The sequence below is a fragment of the Ranitomeya variabilis genome, chromosome 1 (assembly GCF_051348905.1).
Source record: "Ranitomeya variabilis isolate aRanVar5 chromosome 1, aRanVar5.hap1, whole genome shotgun sequence".
Lineage (NCBI taxonomy): Eukaryota > Metazoa > Chordata > Amphibia > Anura > Dendrobatidae > Ranitomeya > Ranitomeya variabilis.
The window spans coordinates 23,221,567-23,248,432 of record NC_135232.1 but is presented as its reverse complement, the minus strand read 5'-3'; the positions used below and the strand labels follow the sequence as shown (position 1 = coordinate 23,248,432).

The 26,866-nt window shown below is 44.9% G+C and overlaps 1 protein-coding gene across 3 annotated transcripts in view; it reads left to right on the top strand.

The window, feature by feature from the left end:
* The window catches only part of LOC143802525 (uncharacterized), a 203,578-nt gene that overhangs the window by 50,988 nt on the left and 125,724 nt on the right, over positions 1-26,866 (top strand). The window contains exons 2-7 of one of the 3 annotated variants that reach the window (XM_077281331.1): positions 771-916; positions 1,038-1,214; positions 1,286-1,409; positions 1,490-1,554; positions 3,073-4,462; positions 22,137-25,763. The exons of 1 other annotated variant lie outside the window; for it this stretch is intronic. In XM_077281331.1, coding sequence (XP_077137446.1) covers positions 839-916; positions 1,038-1,214; positions 1,286-1,409; positions 1,490-1,554; positions 3,073-4,462; positions 22,137-23,749 — 3,447 coding nt within the window. In that variant the 5' untranslated portion in view covers positions 771-838 and the 3' untranslated portion in view covers positions 23,750-25,763. Of the gene's footprint in view, positions 1-770; positions 917-1,037; positions 1,215-1,285; positions 1,410-1,489; positions 1,555-3,072; positions 4,463-22,136; positions 25,764-26,866 lie in introns of those variants that run through there. One more of the 3 variants, XM_077281332.1, reaches the window with a different exon arrangement.

Below are 26,866 nucleotides of genomic sequence, written 5' to 3'. Positions count from 1 at the left end.
CCTCAGGGCCCCTGTCCAGCAGCCCAGTATTCCTCTGCCCGGTCCTGGTCTGTACCTGCCCCGTGTCCTCAGTGTGGCCCCTCAGGGCCCCTGTCCAGCAGCCCAGTGTTCCTCTGCCCGGTCCTGGTCTGTACCGGCCCCGTGTCCTCAGTGTCTCCGTCGCACCGGTATTTGGAGTCTCCGTTATCCGCAGCACACGTCCCCTCCGTCTCCATGTGACCCTTCTGGGCGCAGCGTTCTCCTCGCTGTGTGATCACCTCTGTTCGGCCTCTGTCGCTCCTTCCTCTGCTTCTTGCTGTTCCCGCTGCTGCTCTCCTATAATGGTGACTGGATGTGGACGCCCGGCCACTCTTACTATGGACGGGGTCTGCACTAATCCTGGCTCTCAGCCTCTACTGGGGTCTGGATTTAAGGTGGACCCCTGGGTTACCTCCACCTCATGGCTGCTGGCCAGAGGAGCGAGCTGGCAGAGAACAGGTGTGGTGACAAATTAAAGTCAAGAGGTGAAAGCCTGGGACAGAAAGCAAAACAAAGAGCGAACTACAAGTGATAACCAGCGCTCCGCAGTAAGGCATAGAATCCCAGCTGGGTGGCACCATAAGTCCCAGCAACACTAATGTTAAATAGAACCGTATCACTGTCTGCACACAGTGCGAGAGCGGCGCCACCTACAGGCAGAGGTCATGGGAGAGGATGAAAATGGGGGATAGTTTATAAATGTTTCTCCATATTGTTTACTATGATGTTTACATTGTTTTTTTTCCTTTCAGGTTCTTATAATAAAGGATCCTCTGCTGATAACGTCTCTGCCGGAATCTTCCTGATTAATGTGTCAGGGATGAATAAGGACAGAGGCAAAATGGTGGAGAGGATAATAAACCTCACCCTGGAGATCATCTTCCATCTTACCGGAGAGGTGAGAGGCTTTGATGTCATCACATGACGTCATTATCTATGGGAATAACAGGGGATATGATTGGAGAGGTGATGGACTCTGGAGATGTCTGTAGTGATATTATTAATGTCTCCACACTCAGGATTACACAGTAGTGAAGATCTCTAGTGATCGCTGTCAGGCCCCTGTGTCTGAAGGACGGGGAGGAACCCTGAGCCCAATCCCGGAGCCTCCACCTCATTCCCGGATACATGAGGACATCAGTGACCAGAAGATCCTAGAACTCGCCAACAAGATGATTGAGCTGCTGACTGGAGAGGTGACGCTGCTGGGAATTCTGGGACAGCACTGGAGGATTCTGGGTGATGACGGTGTCATTGTGTGTGTCAGGTTCCTATAAGGTGTCAGGATGTCACCGTCTATTTCTCCATGGAGGAGTGGGAGTATCTAGAAGGACACAAGGATCGGTACCAGGAGGTGATGATGGAGGAGCACCGGCCCCGCACATCACCAGGTAATAGACAGGACTAAATACACACGGCCTATAATTCTCTGTATGTAATAATGATGTCAGTCCTGTCTGTGTCTCCTCAGTTCTCTCCAGTAAGAGGACAACCCCAGAGAGATGTCCCGCTCCTCCTCCTCCACAGGACCATCAGGTAGATGGAGATCTCCCTATGATGTGTAGACCTCTCTGACGTCCTTGTGTTCAGTCTTGTTTTATCCTCCATAATCATATGTTTTACTAGATCGTGGCCCAATTCTAACGCATCGGGTATTCTAGAATATGTATGTAGCTTATTTATGAAGATTTCAGAATAATGCAATTTATACACAGGATTTGGCCGGCCGCGACCAATTAGAGAAGCGTGGTTTAAATCCCGTGCTAATTCGCGGCTGGACTGCGCCTGTCGCTGATTGTTCGCGGCCGGCCACGTAGTATATAGCAGAGCCACGTAGTACATAGCACAGCCACGTAGTATATTGCACAGCCCACGGAGTATATAGCACAGCCATGTAGTATATAACACAGCCCACTGAGTATATAGCACAGCCACGTAGTATATAGCACAGCCCACAGAGTGTATAACAGCCCACGTAGCATATAACACAGCTCACGTAGTATATAACAGCCCACGCACGCAGTATATAACACAGCCTGCGTAGTGTATAAAAGCCCACGTAGTGTATAACACAGCCCACATAGTATATAGCACAGCCCACGGAGTATATGGCACAGCCATGTAGTGTATTGCACAGCCACGTAGTATATAGCACAGCCCACGTAGTATACTGCACAGCCTACGTAGTATATTGCACAGCCCACGTAGTACATTGCACAGCCCACGTAGTATATTGCACAGCCCACGTAGTATACTGCACAGCCTACGTAGTATATTGCACAGCCCACGTAGTATAATGCACAGCCCACGTAGTATATAGCAATGTGGGCATCATATCCCTGTTTAAAAAAAGAATTAAAATAAAAAATAGTTATATACTCACCTTCCGTTGGCCCCTGGATGCAGGTGAAGCGTTTACCGACGCTCCTCGCGCGCTCCGGTCCCAAGAGTGCATTGCGGTCTCGCGAGATAATGCATGGAGCGGTCACCGGAGCGCCGCGAGGAGCGGGAAAGGCCTGTTCTGGATCCGAGGGGGCGACGGACGGTGAGTATATAATTATTTTTTATTTTTTTTATTGTTTTTGACATTAGATCTTTTTACTATTGATGCTGCATAGGCCGCATCAATAGTAAAAAGTTGGTCACACAGGGTTAATAGCAGCGTTAACGGAGTGCGTTACACCGCGGCATAACGCGGTCCGCTAACGCTGCCATTAACCCTGTGTGAGCGCTGACTGGAGGGGATTATAGAGCGGGCGCTGACTGCGGGGAGTAAGGAGCGGCCATTTTGCCGCCATATTGTGCCCGTCGCTGATTGGTCGTGGCTGTTTTGCCGCGACCAATCAGCGACTTGGGATTTCCGTTACAGACAGACAGACAGACATAAAGACGGAAGTGTCCCTTAGACAATTATATAGTAGATACTTGTGTAATGAGAGCGGTAGAGACGGCAGGATCACAGCTGACCACAGACATCACATGTCCGGATCTTGTCACCATTATTCCCGGGGACTTCTCCGATCATCGGGGACTTTTACAATGTTTGTTTTGCAGGTTTTGGATCCGGATAAAGATCTGAACAATATTAATGGTCCAGAGAGAAATGTGAGGGGAGATCAGCGGTGTAAAGAGGCGACCCCTAATATGAGGGGCGATCAGCAGTGTAAAGAGGAGACCCCTAATGTGAAGGGCGATCATCGGTGTAAAGAGGAGACCCCTAATGTGAGGGGCGATCAGCGGTGTAAAGAGGAGACCGCTAATGTGAGGGGCGATCAGTGGTGTAAAGAGGAGACCCCTAATGTGAGGGGCGATCAGCGGTGTAAAGAGGAGACCGCTAATGTGAGGGGCGACCAGCGGTGTAAAGAGGAGACCCCTAATGTGAGGGGCGATCAGCGGTGTAAAGAGGAGACCCCTAATGTGAGGGGCGATCAGTGGTGTAAAGAGGAGACCCCTAATGTGAAGGGCGATCATCGGTGTAAAGAGGAGACCCCTAATGTGAGGGGCGATCAGCGGTGCAAAGAGGAGACCCCTAATGTGAGGGGCGATCAGCGGTGTATGGAGGAGACCCCTAATGTGAGGGGCGATCAGCGGTGTAAAGAGGAGACCCCTAATGTGAGGGGCGATCAGCGGTGTAAAGAGGAGACCCCTAATGTGAGGGGCGATCAGCGGTGTAAAGAGGAGACCGCTAATGTGAGGGGCGACCAGCGGTGTAAAGAGGAGACCCCTAATGTGAGGGGCGATCAGCGGTGTAAAGAGGAGACCCCTAATGTGAGGGGCGATCAGTGGTGTAAAGAGGAGACCCCTAATGTGAGGGGCGATCAGCGGTGTAAAGAGGAGACCGCTAATGTGAGGGGCGACCAGCGGTGTAAAGAGGAGACCCCTAATGTGAGGGGCGATCAGCGGTGTAAAGAGGAGACCCCTAATGTGAGGGGCGATCAGCGGTGTAAAGAGGAGACCCCTAATGTGAAGGGCGATCATCGGTGTAAAGAGGAGACCCCTAATGTGAGGGGCGATCAGCGGTGTATGGAGGAGACCCCTAATGTGAGGGGCGATCAGCGGTGTAAAGAGGAGACCCCTAATGTGAGGGGCGATCAGCGGTGTAAAGAGGAGACCCCTAATGTGAGGGGCGATCAGCGGTGTATGGAGGTGACCCCTAATGTGAAGGGCGATCAGCGATATAAAGAGGAGACCCTTAATGTGAGGGGCGATCAGCGGTGTAAAGAGGAGACCCCTAATGTGAGGGACGATCAGCGGTGTAAAGAGGAGACCCCTAATGTGAGGGGCGATCAGCGGTGTAAAGGCGAGACCTCTAATTTGAGGGGCGATCAGCGGTGGAAAGAGGAGACCCCTAATGTGAGGGGCGATCAGCGGTGGAAAGAGGAGACCCCTAATGTGATGGGCGATCAGCGGTGGAAAGAGGAGACCCCTACAGATCACTGTCCAGGTGAGGGTCTTCAGATGAATATTCACTTTCAGCAGAATCTAATGGATAATAATGTGATCCTGTTCTATGTGTGAGGACAGCAGCGCACAAGGGGATGGATGCGCATCACCACAACAGGCAGGAAGGGGCAGTGAGGTGGCCAAAGACACGAGGTGGACAACTGTTCACTAGAGCACCAACATGGATGAAGTTGCCAATCCAAGGGTTAGGTGTTCCCGAGTCTGACACTTTTTTAAAGACAGTCCAGTTAACCTAAAAAGGCTATTTGCAATATCTGCCATGATGGCATCAGTAGGGTCAGCACAACTACCAGCCTGACCACCACCAGCATATTCAGGCACCTGCAAGCAATGCCTGTTATGGTTACCCCAATGACCATGGGAAAAAAATACAAAACGGACTAGCTCTCGGGTGATGGAAACTAAGGTCGACCGTGACCTGAACCTGACCCAACACTTACAGTAGCCGGGGGATGTACCTACGATGCCCTAGACACCACGCGCCAGCCGGAGATCTAACTACCCCTATAAGAGGAATATACAGGCCTGCCTTACCTCCAGTGAGGAACCCCAAAAGATGATAGTAGGCCCCCACAGATATTGACGGTGAGTTCAGAGGAAATGACATACGTAGGATGAACAGCAGATTTAGCACAGTGAGGTCCGCTTACTAGATAGCAGAAGGACAGGAAAGAGTTACTTCACGGTCGACCTAAAAATCACTATTCAAAAACACCATCCAGAAATTACTTTAAACTCCAGTGACAACTCATGCCACTGGAGTAGTAATTTTCTGTCCACAAGAGCTTCCAGCACTGAAGAGTCACATTGCAGATAGCTGGACAAAAATAGCAAAACAAGAAACAAAATTCAACTTAGCTGAACTGGGACTTGAGGCAGGTGAATGCAACAGAATGCTACTAGCACATTGTTGGCCGGCATGTGACTAACAGCCAAGCAGCCTTAAATAGGAAACTCCCCTAGAGGGTGGCGACAGGTAATCAGAGATGGAGGAAGGCACATAAGAGACACTACCATAACAGACCACCGGGGGAGCCCACAAACCGAATTCACAACAGTACCCCCCCCTTAAGGAGGGGGCACCGAACCCTCACCAGAACCACCAGGGCGACCTGGATGAGCACTATGAAATGCACGAACCAAATCGGGAGCATGAACATCGGATGCTGTCACCCAAGAATTATCCTCCTGGCCATAACCTTTCCACTTAACCAGATACTGAAGTTTCCGTCTGGAAACACGGGAGTCCAAGATCTTTTCCACCACATACTCCAATTCACCCTCAACCAACACAGGAGCAGGTGGATCAGCAGAAGGAACAACCGGTACCTCATACCTCCGCAATAATGACCGATGGAAAACATTATGGATATTAAAAGATGCTGGGAGGTCCAAACGAAAGGACACAGGATTAAGAACCTCCAGAATCCTATAAGGGCCGATAAACCGAGGCTTAAACTTAGGAGACGAGACCTTCATAGGAACAAATCGAGAAGACAGCCACACCAGGTCCCCAACACAAAGACGAGGACCAATACGCCGATGACGATTAGTGAACTGTTGAGTCTTCTCCTGGGACAACTTCAGATTGTCCACAACCTGTCCCCAAATCCGATGCATCCTATCAACCACAGCATCCACTCCAGGACAATCCGAAGACTCCAATTGACCGGACGAAAACCGAGGGTGAAACCCTGAATTACAAAAAAATGGAGAAACCAAAGTGGCAGAACTAGCCCGATTGTTAAGGGCAAACTCTGCCAATGGCAAAAAGTCAAGCCAATCATCCTGATCAGCGGACACAAAACACCTCAAGTAAGTCTCCAAGGTCTGATTAGTACGCTCAGTCTGGCCATTAGTCTGAGGATGGAATGCAGACGAAAAAGACAAATCGATACCCATCCTGGCACAGAACGTCCGCCAAAATCTAGACACAAACTGAGTACCCCTGTCAGACACTATATTCTCAGGAATACCATGCAAACGCACCACATTCTGAAAAAATAGAGGAACCAACTCAGAGGAGGAGGGCAATTTGGGTAAAGGTACCAAATGAACCATCTTGGAAAAGCGGTCACAAATCACCCAGATGACAGACATCCTACGAGAAACCGGAAGGTCAGAAATAAAGTCCATAGAGATGTGTGTCCAAGGCCTCTTAGGAATAGGCAAGGGCAACAACAACCCACTGGCCCTAGAACAGCAGGGCTTGGCCCGAGCACAAACATCACAAGACTGCACAAACATGCGCACATCTCGAGACAAAGAAGGCCACCAGAAGGACCTAGACACCAAATCCCTGGTGCCAAAAATTCCAGGATGACCTGTCAACGCGGAAGAATGAACCTCCGAGATAACTCTACTGGTCCAATCATCAGGGACAAACAGTCTACCAGGCGGACAGCGATCAGGCCTATCCACCTGAAACTCCTGCAAAGAACGCCGCAGGTCTGGGGAGACAGCTGACAATATCACCCCATCCTTCAGGATGCCGGTAGGTTCGGAATCACCAGGCGAGTCAGGCTCAAAACTCCTAGAGAGGGCATCCGCCTTCACATTCTTGGACCCAGGCAGGTATGACACCACAAAGTTAAATCGGGAGAAAAACAACGACCAGCGCGCCTGTCTAGGATTCAGACGCCTGGCCGACTCAAGATAAATTAGATTCTTGTGGTCAGTGAGGACCACCACCTGGTGTCTAGCACCCTCAAGCCAATGACGCCACTCCTCAAACGCCCACTTCATGGCCAGAAGTTCCCGATTTCCCACATCATAATTTCGCTCAGCGGGCGAAAACTTTCGGGAGAAAAACGCACATGGTCTCATTACTGAGCAGTCAGGATCTTTCTGCGACAAAACTGCACCTGCTCCGATCTCCGAAGCATCCACCTCAACCTGGAACGGAAGTAACACATCAGGTTGGCGCAACACAGGAGCGGAAGAAAAGCGGCGCTTAAGCTCTTGAAAGGCCTCCACAGCCGCAGAGGACCAATTAGCAACATCAGCACCCTTTTTGGTCAAATCAGTCAAAGGTTTAGCAATGGCAGAAAAACCCGCTATAAATCGGCGATAGAAATTAGCAAAACCCAAGAACTTTTGCAGACTCTTCAAAGAAGTAGGTTGCATCCAATCACAAATAGCCTGGACCTTGACAGGGTCCATCTCCATAGATGAAGGGGAAAAAATATATCCCAAAAAGGAAATTCTCTGAACTCCAAAACTACACTTTGAGCCCTTTACAAAAAGAGAATTAGCTCGCAAAACCTGAAAAACTCTCCTGACCTGTTGAACGTGAGATTCCCAGTCCTCCGAAAAAACAAGAATATCATCCAAATACACAATCATAAACTTATCCAGATATTCACGGAAAATATCGTGCATAAAGGACTGAAAAACGGAAGGGTCATTTGCGAGACCGAAAGGCATTACCAAATACTCAAAATGGCCTTCAGGCGTATTAAATGCGGTCTTCCACTCATCCCCCTGCTTAATCCGCACCAAATTATACGCACCACGTAGATCGATCTTAGTGAACCACTTAGCCCCCTTTATACGAGCAAACAGATCAGTCAGTAAAGGTAACGGGTACTGGTATTTAACTGTAATCTTATTCAAAAGTCGATAGTCGATACAAGGTCTCAATGAACCATCCTTTTTACCTACAAAGAAAAATCCTGCCCCTAGTGGAGACAACGAGGGGCGAATATGACCCTTTTCCAAGGATTCTCTGATATACTCCCGCATAGCAGTATGTTCAGGTACAGACAAATTAAACAAGCGACCCTTAGGAAACTTACTACCGGGGATCAATTCAATAGCGCAGTCACACTCTCTGTGAGGAGGGAGAGAATCAACTTTAGGCTCTTGAAAGACATCATAAAAATCTGACAGAAATGCTGGGATCTCAGAGGGAGTAGATGAAGAAATAGGAACCAAAGGTGCATCCCCATGAATGCCCCGACATCCCCAGCTCAACACAGACATAGATTTCCAGTCCAAGACGGGATTATGAATCTGTAACCATGGCAATCCAAGCACTAAGACATCATGTAGGTTATATAATACAAGGAAACGAATAATCTCCTGATGGTCTGGGGTAAGACGCATAGTCACTTGTGTCCAATATTGTGGTTTATTGCTAGCCAAAGGTGTAGAATCAATACCCTTCAGGGGAATAGAAACTTCCAACGGCTCCAAATCAAACCCACAACGCTTGGCAAAGGACCAATCCATGAGACTCAGAGCGGCGCCAGAATCCACATAAGCATTCACAGTCACAGATGATAAGGTACAAATCAATGTCACGGACAAAAGAAATTTTGACTGCAAGGTACCTGTAGAAAAAGATTTATCAACCTTTTTATCAACCTTATTTATACGTTTAGAGCATGCTGATATAACATGAGCTGGATCTCCACAGTAGAAGCACAATCCATTTTTGCGCCTGTAATTTTGACGTTCGCCTCTAGACAAAACACGATCGCATTGCATATGCTCTAATGCCTTTTCAGAGGTCACCGCCATATGGTGCACAGGTTTTTGCTCAGAAGATACCGCCATATGGTGCACAGATTTTTCCTCAGAAGACCCCGCCATATGGTGCACAGATTTGCGCTCCCGCAAACGCCGATCAATCTGGATAGCCAATTTCATGGCATCATTCAGACCTGTAGGCACAGGGAACCCCACCATGACATCCTTCACGGCATCAGAGAGACCTTCTCTGAAATTAGCTGCTAAAGCGCACTCATTCCATTTAGTAAGCACCGACCATTTACGGAATTTCTGGCAGTATATCTCAGCTTCATCTTGCCCTTGGGAAAGAGCTATCAAGGCTTTCTCAGCCAAAATCTCCAAATTAGGTTCTTCATAAAGCAACCCCAAAGCCTGAAAAAACGCATCTACATTTAACAACGCAGGATCCCCTGGCGATAATGCAAATGCCCAACTTTGTGGGTCGCCGCGCAGTAGAGAGATAACAATTTTAACTTGTTGAGTCTGATCACCAGCAGAGTGAGATCTCAGAGACAAAAACAATTTGCAATTTTCTCTGAAACTCAAAAACCGGGATCTGTCTCCGGTAAAGTATTCAGGCAGAGGAATCTTAGGTTCAGACATTGGAGCACGTATAACAAAATCTTGTAGGTTCTGTACTTTTGTCGCAAGGTTATTCAAACCTGCAACTAAACTCTGTGGATCCATGTTTCAAATGGGTGTAACCCAAGCATTCAGAGGTTAAGAGGAGAGGAGAAAAAAAAAAAAAAGGCTGAAGACTGCAGTTTAAGCAAGGAATACAAATGATCAAACTAAGGTGCACTTTCAAACACAGAAAAAAAACCTTTTCTTCTCCTTCCTACTTTAGTGCATATTTTAACACATAGATTTTTTATGGGCCGGCCAAACTGTTATGGTTACCCCAATGACCATGGGAAAAAAAATACAAAACGGACTAGCTCTCGGGTGATGGAAACTAAGGTCGACCGTGACCTGAACCTGACCCAACACTTACAGTAGCCGGGGGATGTACCTACGATGCCCTAGACACCACGCGCCAGCCGGAGATCTAACTACCCCTATAAGAGGAATATACAGGCCTGCCTTACCTCCAGTGAGGAACCCCAAAAGATGATAGTAGGCCCCCACAGATATTGACGGTGAGTTCAGAGGAAATGACATACGTAGGATGAACAGCAGATTTAGCACAGTGAGGTCCGCTTACTAGATAGCAGAAGGACAGGAAAGAGTTACTTCACGGTCGACCTAAAAATCACTATTCAAAAACACCATCCAGAAATTACTTTAAACTCCAGTGACAACTCATGCCACTGGAGTAGTAATTTTCTGTCCACAAGAGCTTCCAGCACTGAAGAGTCACATTGCAGATAGCTGGACAAAAATAGCAAAACAAGAAACAAAATTCAACTTAGCTGAACTGGGACTTGAGGCAGGTGAATGCAACAGAATGCTACTAGCACATTGTTGGCCGGCATGTGACTAACAGCCAAGCAGCCTTAAATAGGAAACTCCCCTAGAGGGTGGCGACAGGTAATCAGAGATGGAGGAAGGCACATAAGAGACACTACCATAACAGACCACCGGGGGAGCCCACAAACCGAATTCACAACAAATGCCCCCGACTTCTTAGGACGAACGACAGGTCCATAAACAGTGTCTGCGAGTGACACCACTGCCTCTTCCCCTGTTCTACATGCATGCCACTCCCCTGTCCATGACGTAGGCAAAGATGCCTCCTACTCTGCACCTGTCGTTCCACACTTGCAACCACGTCCTTGTCTCAGCACAGCGTTCAGTTGTCCCTACCTCAGTCCTTGGAAGGCAAGCGTTAATACGCAGCCACCCACCCAAAGGCTGCAATACTAATCGGCCACATTTCCAGACTGGTTGCCCTGGAAATGTTGACGTTTAGGCTTGTGGAGACGGGAGTTTTCTGCAACCTCATGGTGGCGGGCGTCCCTTTTTACTCAGTCCCCAGCCGCCACTATTTCTCCTGGTGTGCCGTCCCTGCCTTACTGAAGCATGTGTCCCATAACATCACCCGTGCCCTGAGCAATGCTGTGACTGGGAAGGCCCATTTAACCACGGACACGTGGACAAGTGCTTGTGGCCAGGGACACTACATTTCCCTGACGGCACACTGAGTGAACATTGTGGAAGCCCGGACCCAGTCGGACCCTGGGACGGATCATGTGCTGTTGACACCAAGAATTGCATGTCCTGGTTCAATCAGGGTTGCTCCCACCTTCTATACCAGTTCCTGCACCACCTCCTCCTCACTCTCCATCTTCAAAACGTCAACATCAGTCCCAAGCTGGAAGCACTGCAGCACTGCCTCAGCCAAGCCGAAAAAGGCTCTGCCAAAGCTAATCTACTAAAGTGACAAACCGCACACCGCCGCAGAGTTGTTGAAAGGTCTAACAGAACAGACTGATCTGTTGCTCTCGCCTCTGAACCTACAGCCAGGCATGGTCATGTGTGACAATGGCCGTAACCTGGTGGCAGCTCTGAAGCTTGGCACTCGATTCCATAATCAGCACCACCATCCTGCTTCTTCGTCTACTGAGATGCTCACTTCTCACAATTAAAGAGGAGGCTTTGCAGACAGAACAAGTTGAGATGAAGCAAGAAACTATACAGAGTGATGCTACACAGCTCGGCCTCATCTCATGTTATTAACACGGGTTTGGGTGATACTGAGGAGGAGGAACAGGAGCTGGTTGCCTGTGCTACAGATGGTAATACCCACACCTCCTTCATCACGTCTGTTCAGCATGGATGGCCTGCAGATGGGGAGGAGGACAACATGGACAGTCGCCCTCTTGGTGGGGACAGGGAAGTCTTGGCTGTTGGCAGTCTGGCACACATGGCTGAGTTTATGTTTTATGCTCTGCTGCCTTTCCCATTACCCTCGAGTTGTACACATTTTGGCCAACACTAATTACAGGTTGGTCACCCTTCTAGACCCACACTACAAGGAGAACTTTAAATCTCTCCTTCCAGTGGCAGAGAAGAATTATTAAAAAAAAATCCTATCTGACAACAGGGTGGCAGAGGTCACAGTTCCTTCGACAACCAAGGAGTAGAGACGAGGGCGACGCACACCAAAGGTAGGGGAATGCTATCAAAGGTCTGGGACAGTTTTCTCAGATCCTCCTGTCACGTACCCACTTCTCAGCACGTGACTTGGGGTTGCGCCTGCAAGGGTTAATCTATCTCAGTCCAGCATTCTCTCAGTCCAGCAGTCAACCTCTGTCCTATGCTGTAATGGGAGCATAAATCACACACCGACCCAGGCCACACACCCCACTCATACACGCTGCCCACCACTCACCGAACACATGAGTGATGAGTTCCGGAAATATTACTACTACTGTCTGCCAATCATAAGGCTCACACACTTTAAGGCTATGGATTCTTTAGAGCATACAAGGTTCAGACTTATTAAAGTTTTATGCTTTAATAGAAAAGGTACAGTGCTTACAATAAAAAGGTATAAAAATATGGGAATAAAAAGTGACATACAAATATGCAAAACAGTTATAAAAATAAACGGGAGAAAGCTTACAGAAATAACTTTGTAGTCTGCTTTCTGCTCCCTGAGGAGGGGACGAATATGGAATGGAACACATCAGCTTGGCTGCCCCTCAATCTGTGAACCACGATTCTATGTGTACAGGCCTAATTTATAGAGTTACCTTGGTGGTCAGATTTCTAGGCAAGCCTCTCAGATTGATATTACAATTGCTTGTTTTTCACTGGCCCATGGCCACTTCACCAATGAATATATTATTACCTCTGAAATTCTTAGTGTAAGTTCTCACAGATAGATAGTAAATAGAATTTGTCAGGCTGTAGTAGGTCCCATTTTGCATCTGCCTTTGGGGCCTCAGCGGTGTTAAATGTTTCCAATTCTGTCTTTCCAGGAAGGCCCCCCTGTGGTCTGAGAACAGGAAAACTGCTTTTTCTCAGGATAACACATATTATCACCTTGGTGAGTCCTGCAGCCTTCAGGACAAATGATAAATTACTGCTAGTCACACAATCATACCTATACATGTTTCACAACACCTCCCACCGCCCAGACCCTGGTGCGCGGAGTTCTCTGACAAGAAGGGAAATGCTTTGGGAGATGCTGAAGGAGTACTTTGCTGACCGTACCAGCGTCCTCCATGATTCTTCTGTGCCTTTCAACTATAGACAGACATGTGGCATGAACTGTCTCTACGCCTTGGAGGTCCTAGCCTCCCCTGCTTATAGTGTTTTTGTCAGAACGGGTTTTTAGTGCCATTAGGGGTAGTATAACCGATAGGGGCATCTGCCAGTCAACTGAAAATGTTGACAGATTGACTCTTTAAATGAACAAGAGCTGCACTGGACCAAACTTCAAAACCTGTGTTTTTTTCTGGTACCCTTTGTCACCCAAACACGGGTGAACGTGTCAGGATTTTATCTTTTTTGTGTCCTCCTCCTCCTTCTCCACCATATCAACAGGATGATCATGCTACCCTCACTATCAATTTTTTAACCCCATTCACGCCGCAGCCTATTTTCTTTTTTGCGTTTGTTTTGCGCCCCTGCTTCCCAAAGCCATAACTTTTTATTTTCCATCAGTATCGCCATGTGAGGGCTTGTTTTTTGCAGAACAAGTTGTACTTTTGAACAACACCATTGGTTTTACCATGTCATGTACTGGAAAATGGGAAAAAAAATTCCAAGTGCGGTGAAATTGCAAAAAAAAAGTGCAATTCCACAACTGTTTTTGTTTTATATTTCACCATGTTCAAATGCAAAAACTGACCAGCCATTATGATTCTCTAGGTCATTACGAGTTCGTAGATACCAAACATTATATAGTCTGTTGTTACGGATCGTACCGGGGAAATGGGGTGACGACTTCACTCACCTCCGGGGAGGGGAGAGAATGACCCAGCAGGGACCGGCTCTCTGGTGCCACCACTAACCCCAGGTCAGTCAGGGAACTGCGCTGAGGGCAAATAGCCACTGTAGAGGCCTCCCTGTTAGATACAAGTTATTGAGGAGCTACCAGTGAGGGGGATATATATCACCCGTCCAGGCTGCGGATATATATGTAAATCTCCTGACCGTCACTTTCAGAGTTCCTCACTAACACAGTACGGTATGCTGCCACCAGTTCCTCGTTAGATATGAGCCCCGTCTGACACCAGGATTATATCGGGTCAGAAACCAACCCGGATAGCGTATAATAACCAGCTGAGTGTCTGGACGTGGGGATTCGGGAATCGAGATAAAAGAGCAGCCCAAGATTAATTTTATATTTAATCGCCGAAAGGCGCACTAGAAATATACAGGTATATATACAAGAGCATATATACAAGTATACAGTAAGGAGTGTAGTACAAGGGTAGGATACAGATAGATTATAATTACTGGGTTATGTAGCATGTGACCACAGGGAGGCGCTGATGGATCGCAGGTCCAATTCTTTGTTACGTAATTCCCTGGCCAGGTCAGCTAACGGGCCTCCTGCCAGTAGAAGAACCGACTCCATAATGAGGAGCTGCCTATTATCCCCTAGGCTGTTCCCTCCCACACGCTGAGACAACTCCCTGGGATGTGCAGCCTCCCTCCTCCCATATCTGATAGCGTGGTTTTCTGACCGGACCCGTGGATGTCCTTAACTTTCTGCCCGAAGCTCTAAATGGAACGGGGGTGGCGGCACCACTGGGTTCTGCTGAATTTTTTTCTGCGCAGGGAGACCAAATATGGCTACCGTATTTAATTCCTGGTAGCTATTCCAGTGGTGGCTGCATGGTATGGGCTTGTTGGGAAAGGAATGCTCGACTAGGCTCAGCGGTATTGCACTTTTATTATAGGTCATTTTCCCGATTCAATATCTCAAAGCCTTGTGCTGGGATCTGTTGTGCCACAATGTCTGCATGGCAGCCTGAGTCAAAGGAAGCCAGTTGGCTGGTAAATGCACAAGAGTTTACAGCCCTGTGATAATGGTTGGGGACACAGGGTCTATGCCTTTTGGCCCTCCTTGGGGAGAGCTTCAAAGGTCTATTTGCTCCAGCTAATTAAAAAAAAGCCATTGGCCTGAGGGATTGCAAAGGGTGGGGGCTGAGTTTGGAGCAAGTATTTTGGGCCAAGCTGCTTCTGACAGGGAATTCCATCAGATATCAAAATTATATTAATTAGATACCATATTTCCATATCTCACAGTTGTTTTTTATTTAAGTGGTGAAAGAAAAAATCCAAAGTTTGTTAAAAAAAAAATAATTGCGCCATTTTCCGAGACCCGTAGTGTCTCTAGTTTTCGTGATCTGGGGCTGGTTGAGGGCTTATTTTTTGCGCGCCGAGCTGACTTTTTAATTGATACCATTTAGGTGCAGATATGTTCTTTTTATCGCCTGTTGATGCATTTTAATGTAATGTTGCGGTGACCAAAAAACGTAATTCTGGTGTTTTAACTTTTTTTTTCGCTACGCTGTTTACCGATCGGAATTATTTTTTATAGCTGGATTGGGCGATTCTGCACGTGGCGATACAAAATATATGTATGTTTTTGTTTTTTTTATTGTTTTATTTTGAATGGGGCAAAAGGGGGTGGTTTCAACTTTTATTTTTTTAATATTTTTATAAACATTTTTTTCTTACTTTACAGTTGCTTCAATAGTCTCCATGGGAGTCTAGAAGCTGCGATCATCCGATTGCTTGTGTTGTAGCAATGCTCTGTGTAGCAGAAATGCTCACTTGCTATGAGCAAGCAATCCGGCAATGACAACCACAGGATTCAGCAGCAGACCCGGGTCGTCATGCCAACCCATCGGCGACCCGCGGTCATGAGACACGGGCGCCAATGGGCAGGATTAGTGACGCGCTTCCAGCACGATTACATTAAATGCAGCTGTCAGTTTGACAGTGGCATTTAACAGGTTAACAGCCGCCGGAGCCCATGTCAAAGGGAGAGACACAATATGTTGTGAAGGGATTAAGGGTGTTTATGATGCCCACATTAACAATTTTTAGAGGCCTACTTCGAACATTCTTTTATATATAAATGTCTATCCAAGGGGTAAATGTTTTTCAGCCCATGCACTTAAGTATATGGGTATTACCTGTCTAGGATACCCACTCATTAATAATGGGAAACAGATTTCTGAAGCCCTCCTATATGTTTCTTCAAAGGGCTATTGGAGTGCCTCCTTCTAATTTTTGGCATCCCTTACACTTAGTGTATAAGCTTTACCAGGGTAGGAGACCCACTCGTTAGTAATGGGGAAAATTTGCTTTTCTGTGGATCCACCTTCTAGTTGAGGGAAAAAAAATTAAACCAAAAGAGCCCGTGGCTTCTATTAGTATATGATCCAGTGCCTTGTTGTGGTTGTACTGCATACAGGATTTCACAGCCGGGACAGGAGAGTTTGTACAGTAAGTACAGAAGATCCTGGTCTCCTCCATATCCGACTGAATAGATGCAAAATACTCCACTATATTCCCCAGCAGGGTTGATTAAATAACAGTCCTTGTTGCTGCTACATTAAACTAATCGCCTTTCTCAAGGCTAATCCAAATAGATTCTATTCTGTTATAATAATACTTCTTTTATCTGGTATTTGTGTAGGGTGAGGTGTAGCAGGAGGGATAGCGTATGACAGACATCTGGTCAGGGATTATTGCATTATAAATTCTAAGCCTTGCTGCTGCTTTTTTCCATGCACTCACTGATTGATTCATGTTTTTTCACTGTAATCTGTAGTCAGAAATTCATCAAAGCTTACGATTCTACTTGCGTTGCTCCAGAGTTTGTTGCTGCCACGTACAAGAAAAAAATCTTTTCAGGGCTGGTTCAAATCCTTTCTATATTCTACAATTATACCTCTCTTATCTGCACCTCGTCTACGGTGAGGTGTGGCAATTGCAATAACATATGACAGGCATCTAGTCATTGCCTTATAAATTCTAAGCCTGGCTTCTGTACTCAGATATTCATCAAAGTAAGCAACATTAACTGATTTAATGTGTCCATTCACAGTTTCTCTGTAGCATCTGTATGTAAGAGGTGGTAGTGGGGAACTTTATGGTAGTGGAGCTGGAACTACCACTTCTGAACTCTCCAGCGCTTTGTTTCCATCTATTTCTGGATGGTTCTTGAAGTATGGGAACACTGTCCTTCTGGATGAACCATGACATATTACGATGCAAACACAGCTGTTTGACCCTGGGCACTATATTGTGACCCAAAATCCTTTGGGAATTTTCACATTTCATGATGACGTGCACACAGTCAAGGCACCCAGGGCCAGAGGCAGCAAAACAACCCCAAAATATAAACTTCCACCATGTTTGACTGTAACTACTGTGTTGTTTGATTTGCAGCCCTCATTCCATTACACTTAACAATGGAATGATGTGCTTCACCAAAAAACTCTGTCTTGGTCTCATCTGTCCAAAAGACACCTTCTGGCCTTCTAACAATAGAAAGGGCTGCCTGATGGCCCTCCACAAATAGCGGTGGGCGGCTGATGGCCCATAAAAAAAAAATTGTGACTTCCAATGTGTCTGATCATGTCTCACACACCACGGCCAGATAAGGTATTAAAATTATGAAATTACATTTCCTGGTTAATGGTTTTTTTTCACCATTGATAACAATGCAAACGTGCAAAAACACTACGTGTGAACATAGCCCAAGGTGTGGAGGAGCATTTTTTGCTTTAATTTTTTTGCCTTATATACAAGTCATTATCCTGGAAAAAATGTTTCTTAAAATGGATTTTACTTGAAAAAATGTTATTTCGGTTTTGTATGTTTTACTGTCAGTCCTTAAAAGTATTCTCCGTAGCGACCTGGAATTCAGAGATGCTTCCATGGGTCTTAACCCCCATGCTGTTCCCATGCCATTTCGGCAGTGTTTGCATAGTTTTCCGCAATTTTTAGACCCCATCCAAACCTCCGGGGTTGGGTGGGAGGTTACGGGGGCGCCGGAAAAATGCTCGAGTTTTCCATCGATTTCAGGTCGAGCACACAAGTATTACAATTTGCTCGACTCAAGTAGTGAGCACCCGAGGATTGTTCATCGCTACTGAGCAACTTTTAACCCTTCTAACTTTCTACCAAAAAAAAAAAATTCAAAAATGAGGCAGGTGTAAAGTACAAATGTGGTAAATGTTATTTATTAACTATTTAGTGTGATATAATTCTCTGGTTTAAAGACATAAGAATTAAAAGTTTGAAAGGTGATCTCTCAATGATCTGCCCGCTAGTTTGCATAGTGGATATCTGTAAATACTGACGAGAGAAAAAAAAACCTTCGGCAGGCTGCTACTGCGCGGCGCCATCTTGGAGGAGGAATTTTATTTTCTCTTTAGCAAAATGGTGCCGCCGGCGCATGCGCAATAGCAGCTATTGGATCCCAGCTATAAACACCGATAGCCGCTACTGCGCAGGTGCGGCGGGTGCCATTTTAAAATTGATTTTTTTTTTTATACTCCTCAGGAAAACCTCAACCACATGTATTAACTACACATTAAACATGTGATTATGCTGCAGCGTAGATGCCACTGTTGTCACCTGCCTGCAGAAGGTTTTTTTTCTTTCTTATGTACAGACATTCATAATGGTCATAATGGTAATGGGCGCTGTGGTTGTCACTACTGTGAGTGACGCAGAAGCTGCATGTGGCTCTCAATGTCAGAAAGGATGGGGACCTCTAGTCTAGTGCAAAAGTGGCCATTTTCACCTTGTTTGTCTTCTATCCAATTTCAATTGTACTGAAAGTCCTGAAGATTATGGCCAGAGGGAAATGCAATGTGATTTTAGTAGCCCCATATTGGCCAAAGAGAAGTTGATTCTCTCTTCTGAGAAAGTTGTCAGTAAAATCTTTCGCAGGGCCCGGTGGTCCATCAGAAATCGAGCAATATTCTTATGACTACTTGGCTACTGAGTCGAAGTCCAGAATAGTTAACAAAGGGCTGTCATACAGAGTCATTTCTAGTTTGCTTAACCCAACCTTCTTCGTTCAAGGGTTTCGAAAAGGGTCTTTCCGCAAGTATGCTTAAAATTCAAGTCGAGGCATTGAGTTCTGTCTTTGACACTCAACTAGCTGTTGACCACAAGATATAAGTTTCAAGACCAAGACTTAGGAACTATTGACCACCTTGGGATCTCGAAATCTCAACCTGAAACTTACAGCATTAAGTAAACTGCCCTTTGAGTCTTTCTGGGAGGCATCCATCAGGTTTCTAACCCTACAGGTTGTGTTTCTGGTGGCAATCACATCTGCGCACAAAGGACATGATCTCCAGAAAAAAGACAGACGCTCCGAAAATGAAGCCGTCCTCTTACAGCTGTGGAAATAGCCCTGGTCTGCACATCCAAAACTTACATATTGACTTATTGAAGCTAAGAAAAAAATTACAAAACTGAACACGAGGTTCTTAGTTTGATATTCTGATCAGACAGTATGAAGCCCATTGCCACATCAAAGCGAACCTCTCAGTGGACCCTGACCTTAAAGAGGAACTTTCACCAAATTTTTCATATTAAACTGGACACACAATGTAATAGTGGCTGCAGAGCAGAAGAAAGTTGTTTTTTATAATTTCTCCATACCGTTGCGGAGATATTAGCAATCGAAGTATTTAGCACCTAATGAGTTAACAGATAGCAACTCATACAGGGGGTGAATTACATGCCACAACTATCTAATGACTGGTATTTCTCCTGTACTTTATGTATTGAGAATCTGAGGCAAATCCTCAAATAGCGACAAACTAAAACCCATAAATTGTGATAAACTCCACCACTGATGAGACAACTATGGGCGGTCTCCAGTCAAGATTTGGCCCAGAAGCTGATTTCCAGCAGCCGGGGCGAAAGGCAGCTGTCTGGAGAAATAATGGCCAGCGCTGTACACTCTGTGCAGAATTATAAGGTTATTTGTAAGTTTGATAAGTAATTTTATTATTGAACATCTCCTTTGCTGTCAGACGAAAGGGTTAATAAACCTGAATATTTAAGAAAGTAAAAGTGCAGTTTATCCTTAGCAGAAAATTTCTGTGTGCAGAATTATTGAGCAACTTATCAAAAAACTTAAATTTTTCATCTGTTGTTTATTTTCATCTGTTGCAGTGAGAATAAGAACCAAATGACTCAAAATGAACAAAATAGTTTTCTAGGAAGATGAAAAAGTAATTGCGAGAAGGTGCACACCTTTCCTGCTTTTTCCTCTTCCTGATATTAGGTTTGATTTCCTACAGTGATGGCACCTTTAGCCTTTATTGCTTTTGGCTGTGCATTTGTATCCTCTATTGTAAAATACATTTAAAAAAAAAAAAATCTCAGTGACCAATATAGTAATATGGCCGCTCTTCTTCTCAATAACAGCCATAAGCTCCATCCATGGAGTCGGTATCCGTTTCTTCACCTTTTGGACAGCACCAACCACAGCCCTAGAAACTGATCAGAGAGGTGACTGTTATCCTTCACAGTAAATCTTTCGTGTAAGAATAGCCCAGAAGATCTCACTAGGGATTAGGTCTGGCGAGGAAGGGGGCCGTATCATTTTTCTTTCATCTTTAAGACCTTTATTGGCGGCCAAGCAGTGGAGACCTCAGTGCTGTGGAGCATTGTTCTACAGAAAAATCCAGTTTCTTGAAAGATGCAGACTTTTTCCTGTATCACTGCTGGAAGAAAATGTCTTCTAAAACCTGGCAGTAGGTTTGGGAGTTGAGTTTGAGTCCATCATTAACACGAAAAGATCCAGCTAGGTCATCTGCAATAACCCCAGCCCTTACCAGTGCCCCCCACCACCTCACTGATGTCTCATTGGAAGTGGTCTGTGCCCGTTCTGATCCAGCCACAGGTCCATCTATCTGTTTAGTCCAGATCCATTCGCATCAGTCCATAAAACCTGTGAACAATCGATATCAGACATATCTTGGCCCAGTTTTGACATTCCCATTTCTGTGTCTTGCTCAATGGTGGTCGGGTTCAGCCTCCTCACCTCGGCCGTGTCTATGAGCACTGAACACCTTGTACTTCTGGCCTCCAGGGAGGCTGCAGCTCTGGAATATGACAGCACTGGAGGATAATGGCTTTCTGGTCACTTCATATTTGATTCTTCTCAGATCATTAGCAGTTAATCTGTCTTTTTTTTTCTCAACACATTTTTTGCGGCACTGCTGAATATTTGCAACAAAACTTTTGATGTTTGTGATCGCGCCCCAATATCTGAACAATTTCAGGACTGCTGCCTCCTTCTGTAAGACTTGTAACAGTTTTCGACTTTTCAGAGTCAGTTAAATGTTTGGTTTTTTTTACCCATTAGCCTTAGGAAATCAAACTACCCAATAAATCTGCACACCTTGATAAAGGGTGTTGCATCCTTGGGCCTCATCTTCCTTCACTACACAAACACGTGTATTTTATTTATACATATATATATATATTAATTTAACTATTTTATAACTTATTGATTAGTATTGCTAATTAATTTAAATAATATTAAAAAGCGTGCAAAGATAATGTCTTCAGGGCCTTCACTGAGCACCCAGCTTCCATGGTAGCCCATTGGGACTCCATGATTTTTGTCATGAGCACAGAGATCGGAACCATGTAACCATTGCTGCAGCATCTAAATAGTTAAACAGCAGTTAATGAAGCGATCTCCAGTAAAGGCAGGAGCCGGCTGTATAATGAATATATAATTTGTGTATCCACTCATAGTTTAAGTGAAGAAAAAAAAAGTAGAAAACTGCAGGCTTCTTTGTACATGACCGTACTTCTCCCCTCTGCTATACTCTGTGCTAAAGTACATGTAGTAGACATGACAGCGATTCTGATGAGATGGACAGCACTCAACAGCTTGGACCTACAGGTTCAGTTAGTATTCTCCACTGGGCAATTTTCTGAGAAGAGAGCAGTGAACGACACGAGACATGAAGATGTTTTCAACACAAAAGTAGAAAACCACAACAGAAAAGCCTGTTATCATACCATTATGATCTAGTGATCCCTGCTGTGAGATTGTGTTCCATTTTGCAACCAGATAGTTTGGTTATTAAATGAATGTTTCTCAATTGTAATATAACGTCAGTACAATCAATATATGAGGCTATGTTACTAAAAAATATCAGTTTTATTCTTTGCAGATGACTGTACCGGGAGCTCAGAGGAACATCCAAAAGCTTCACACGTTAATGCAGATGATTTTCAATATGTATATGAGGAGAAGGCCAATATTGTAGATATACTCTCCACCCTTCATATCCAAAATGTATCATCTGATCCTTTTAAACAGATCCTATCTCCTGATTCGTCACAGACTGTGAAGAATAATACAAGTTACAGATCGGGTGTCAAACTTCAAAAAGTTCCCATATGGGAAAAGCCATATTTATGTTCAGAATGTGGGAAATGTTTTTCCACAAAATCAGGTTTGATTACACATCAGAGAACTCACAGAGTGGAGAAGCCATATTCATGTCAGGAATGTAGGAAATGTTTTCATCACAAACATGTTCTTATTAGACATCAAAAAATTCACACAGGAGAGAAGCCATATTCTTGTCTAGAGTGTGGGAAATGTTTTAACCAAAAAACAATTCTTATTAAACATCAAAGAATTCACACAGGGGAGAAGCCATATTCATGTCAGGAATGTGCAAAATGCTTTACTAATAAATCAAATCTTGTTAGACATGAGAGAATTCACAGAGAAGGAAAGACCTATTCATGTTCAGAATGTGGGAGATGTTTTGATCAGAAATCACATCTGGTTAGACATCAAAGAATTCACACAGGGGAGAAACCATTTTCATGTTCAGAATGTGGGATCTGTTTTAACCAGAAGCAAAGTCTTATTAGACATCAAAGAATTCATACAGGAGAGAAGCCATATTCATGTTCAGATTGTGGAAAATGTTTTACTGTAAAATCAGTTTTGATTAGACATCAAAGTAACAGAGGGGAACACCCATATTCATGCTCAGAATGTGGGAAATATTTCAACCATAAACATATTTTTATTAGACATCAAAGACTTCACACAGGGGAGAAGCCATTTGTATGTTCAGAATGTGGAAAACGTTTTAATCAGAAACATACTCTTATTGAACATCAAAGAATCCATACAGGGGAGAAGGCATTTTTATGTTCAAAATGTGGAGAACGTTTTACTATGAAACTAGATCTTGTTAAACATCAGAGAATTCACACAGGGGAGAAGCCATATGCATGTTCACAATGTGGAAAATGCTTTAACTGTAAACATATTCTTATTAGACATCACAAAATTCACACAAAGAAGCCATTTGCATGTTTAGAATGTGGAAAATGTTTTACCCAGGAATCAGATCTTGTCATTCATGAATTAGTTCACACAAGGGAAAAACCATTTTCATGTTCACAATGTGGAAAATGTTTTAAAGAGAAACACCTTCTTAAAAGACACCAAAGAATTCACACAGGAGAGAAGCCATTTTCATGCTCAGAATGTGGAAAATGTTTTATCGAGAAACATGTTTTTATAAGACACCAAAGAATTCACACAGGAGAGAAGCCATATTCATGCTCAGAATGTGGAAAATGTTTTACCCAGAAACAACATCTTATAACACATTTAGTAATTCATACAGGGGAGAAGCCATTTTCATGCCCAACATGTGGAAAATGCTTTACCCGTAAATCAGATCTTGTTAGACATGGAAGAATTCACACAAGGGAAAGCCACTTTCAAGTTCAGAATGTGGAAAACATTATATAGCTTTATCCCCTTCCTGACGTCTAATTTCTGTTTTTCTATTAATGTTTTTTGCTCCCTTTCTTCCATGAACCCTAACTCTTATTTTTCCATAAAAATAGCCATATGAGGGCTTGTTTTTTTGCAAGGGTGAGTTGTACTTTTGAATGACATTAATTTTACCATATAGTGTACTAGAAAATAAGAAAAAAAATTCCAAGTGCATTGAAATTGTAAAAAAAAAAAGTGCAATTCCACAAGTGTGTTGTGGGGTATTTTATTTACCATGTTCACTGTATGGTAAAACTGACCTGGTAGTATGATTCTCCAGGTCATCACGAGTGCACAGATACCAAACATTGTAGTTTATTTTTATCTAAGTGGTAAATAAAATTCAGAAATTTTTCGATACATGTACTGTTTTCATTTTTTGGGATATAGGACTGTTTGAGGGCTTATTTTTCTTCCCCCTTGTTGATGTTTTTACTGTTACAATTTTGAGGTAGATACGATGTTTTGATCGCTTCTTATTGCATTTTATTTAACAGAGCGGCGTTTAACCAGGACTAGTGATGACCAAGAGTGCTTGGATAATGCTGATCACTAACCAGGAGCTGTGATATGTGCCTACACTGTCAAACACAGCCATTACACAGCACACAGCAGGGACACATTAATAAGATTATATCAGCACAGGAACATTTTTATTTTAACATATTCAAGTGTAAGATCTATTGATTAAAATGAACTTTGTGGGAAAACTGTTGTGAATTCTGTTCTCGGGCTCCCTCCTGTGGTCGTGAATGGTACTTTGTTGAGTTCTGTTCGTGGGCTCCCTCTGGTGGCTGTGAGTGATACTGCTGGTCTTTAGCTGGGCTCCCAGCTGCCTCGTTTTCTGCTATGCTGGCTCCCTATTTAACTCCACCTAGATCTTTACTTGTTGCCAGCTGTCGTTGTATTCAGTATTGGTTCAGATCTCTCTGGGACTTCTCTTGTGACCTGTCTCCTCTCCAGGAGAAGCTAAGTTCATGCTAGTTCATTTTTGCTCATTGCTTTTGGAAAATGTTTCTCAGTATATGATAAGTTCAGTCCAGCTTGCTTATATGCTATTTTCTTGCTTGCTGGAAGCTCTGGGGTGCAGAGTTGCGCCCTCACATCGTGAGTCGGTGTGAGGGTCTTTTTGTATTCTCTGCGTGGATATTTTTGTAGTATTTTATACTGACCGCACAGTTCCCTTGCTATCTTCTTACTATTTAGTATTAGTGGGCCTCCTTTGCTAAAACCTGTTTTCATTCCTATGTTTGTATTTTCCTGTTAACTCACCGTCATTATTTGTGGGGGGCTGACTTTACTTTGGGGAATTTCTCTGAGGCAAGTGAGGCTTTGTTTCTCTCTAGGGGTAGCTAGCTCTCAGGCTGTGAAGAGGCGTCTAGGGAGAGTTAGGTACGCTCCACGGCTGCCTATAGTGTGTGTGATAGGATCAGAGTTGCGGTCAGTAAAGTTCCCACATCCCCAGAGCTTGTCCTATATTTCTGGTTTACCCATCAGGTCATTCCAAGTGTTCCTAACCACCAGGTCCATAACAGAAAAGCCCTTTAAGATTTATAGTTCTCGATAATTGTGTAATGTAATAAATAATGATTTCTCTCTTATTGATTATGCTAAGTAAATTAAGGTCGTTTCCATTACAAGACCTGTAAACGAATGAATAAGCAATTATTTGTAACTAGATGGAGGCCCATTGCTATTGCATCGGGAGGGTGGTAATGTTGCGATGGGGGCAGGCTTTACAGCGTTGAGATTCTCTCCCTCCCATGTGCTTACCCACCTATCCACCGCACAAGAGGCTGTGTATGGTGTATACAGTGTGTGTGTGGTGCATATGGCATATACAGTCTGGTGCGTACGGCATATACAGTGTGTTTGTGTGTGGTGCGTGCAGCGTATACAATGTGTGGGTGTGGTGCATATGGCATTTACAGTGTGTATGGCGTATACAGTGGGTGTGTGGTGCGTGAGGCGTATACAGTTTGTGTGAGTGGAGCGTACGGCGTATACAGTGTGTGGGCCGTACGGCGTATACAGTGTGTGGGCCGTACGGCGTATACAGTGTGTGTAGTGCATATGGTGTATACGGTGTGTGTGTGTGGTGCATACGGCATATACAGTGTGTGTGTACAGCATATACAGTGGGTGTGGTGCGTACGGCATATACAGTTTGTGTGAGTGGGGCGTACGGCGTATACAGTGTGTGTGTGGGGGCGTACGGCGTATACAGTGTGTGTAGTGCGTATGGCGTATACAGTGTGTGTGTGTGTGGTGCGATGGTGTTTCACTGGTGGTACCGCGCAAGAGGCTGATACCACCAGCAGTTTCCATATTGAGACACCCACAACCTGGGTGACCCAATATGAAGGTCAGGGAACTTCCGCCGCTTGGAATTCTGGGATCCGGACACATCTGGATGGCACAGGATATGAAGACATTACAAGGTAATTATATATTACTAGATGGAGGCCGGATGCTATCACATCGGGAGGGCGGTAATGTTACGATGGCAGCAGGATTTGCAGCGTTAAGAATCTCTTCCCCCATGTGCTCACCCACCTATCCACTCTCTCTCCCCATGTGCTGACTTCTCCCATCTGTGCTCTCTTCTTTGACCTGCCTACCCCATGTGCTCTCCCCTTGTCTGCTGTCTGTTTCCTTCCTGTGCTCTCCCCTCATGTGCTGTCCTGTTTAAGCCGTCTCCCCCGTGCTCTCTCTCACCCCTGTGCGCTTTCTCTCTTCCTCGTCTGCTGTCTTCTCATGTCATCTCTTCTTTGACCTGTGTACCCCATGTTCTCTCCCCTTGTCTGCTCTCTCTCCACCACTGTGCTGTCTTCTTCCTTCATGTGTTCTCTCATTTGAGCTGTCTCCCCCCGTGTGTCCTCTTTCCTATGTGCACTCACCCCACCCCCTGTGTTAAAATGAAAGCAAAGTAGGCAAAGGTAAGATTTTATTAACATGGAAAAATTCCTGACAAAAGTGCTTTTAAATGGGTCATCTTGTTAGCATGGTATTTCCTAATGGCATCCTGTGATAATCTAATGACTTTTGCATCAGGGAACTCATGTGCTTGACGCCTATGCTTATATGCAT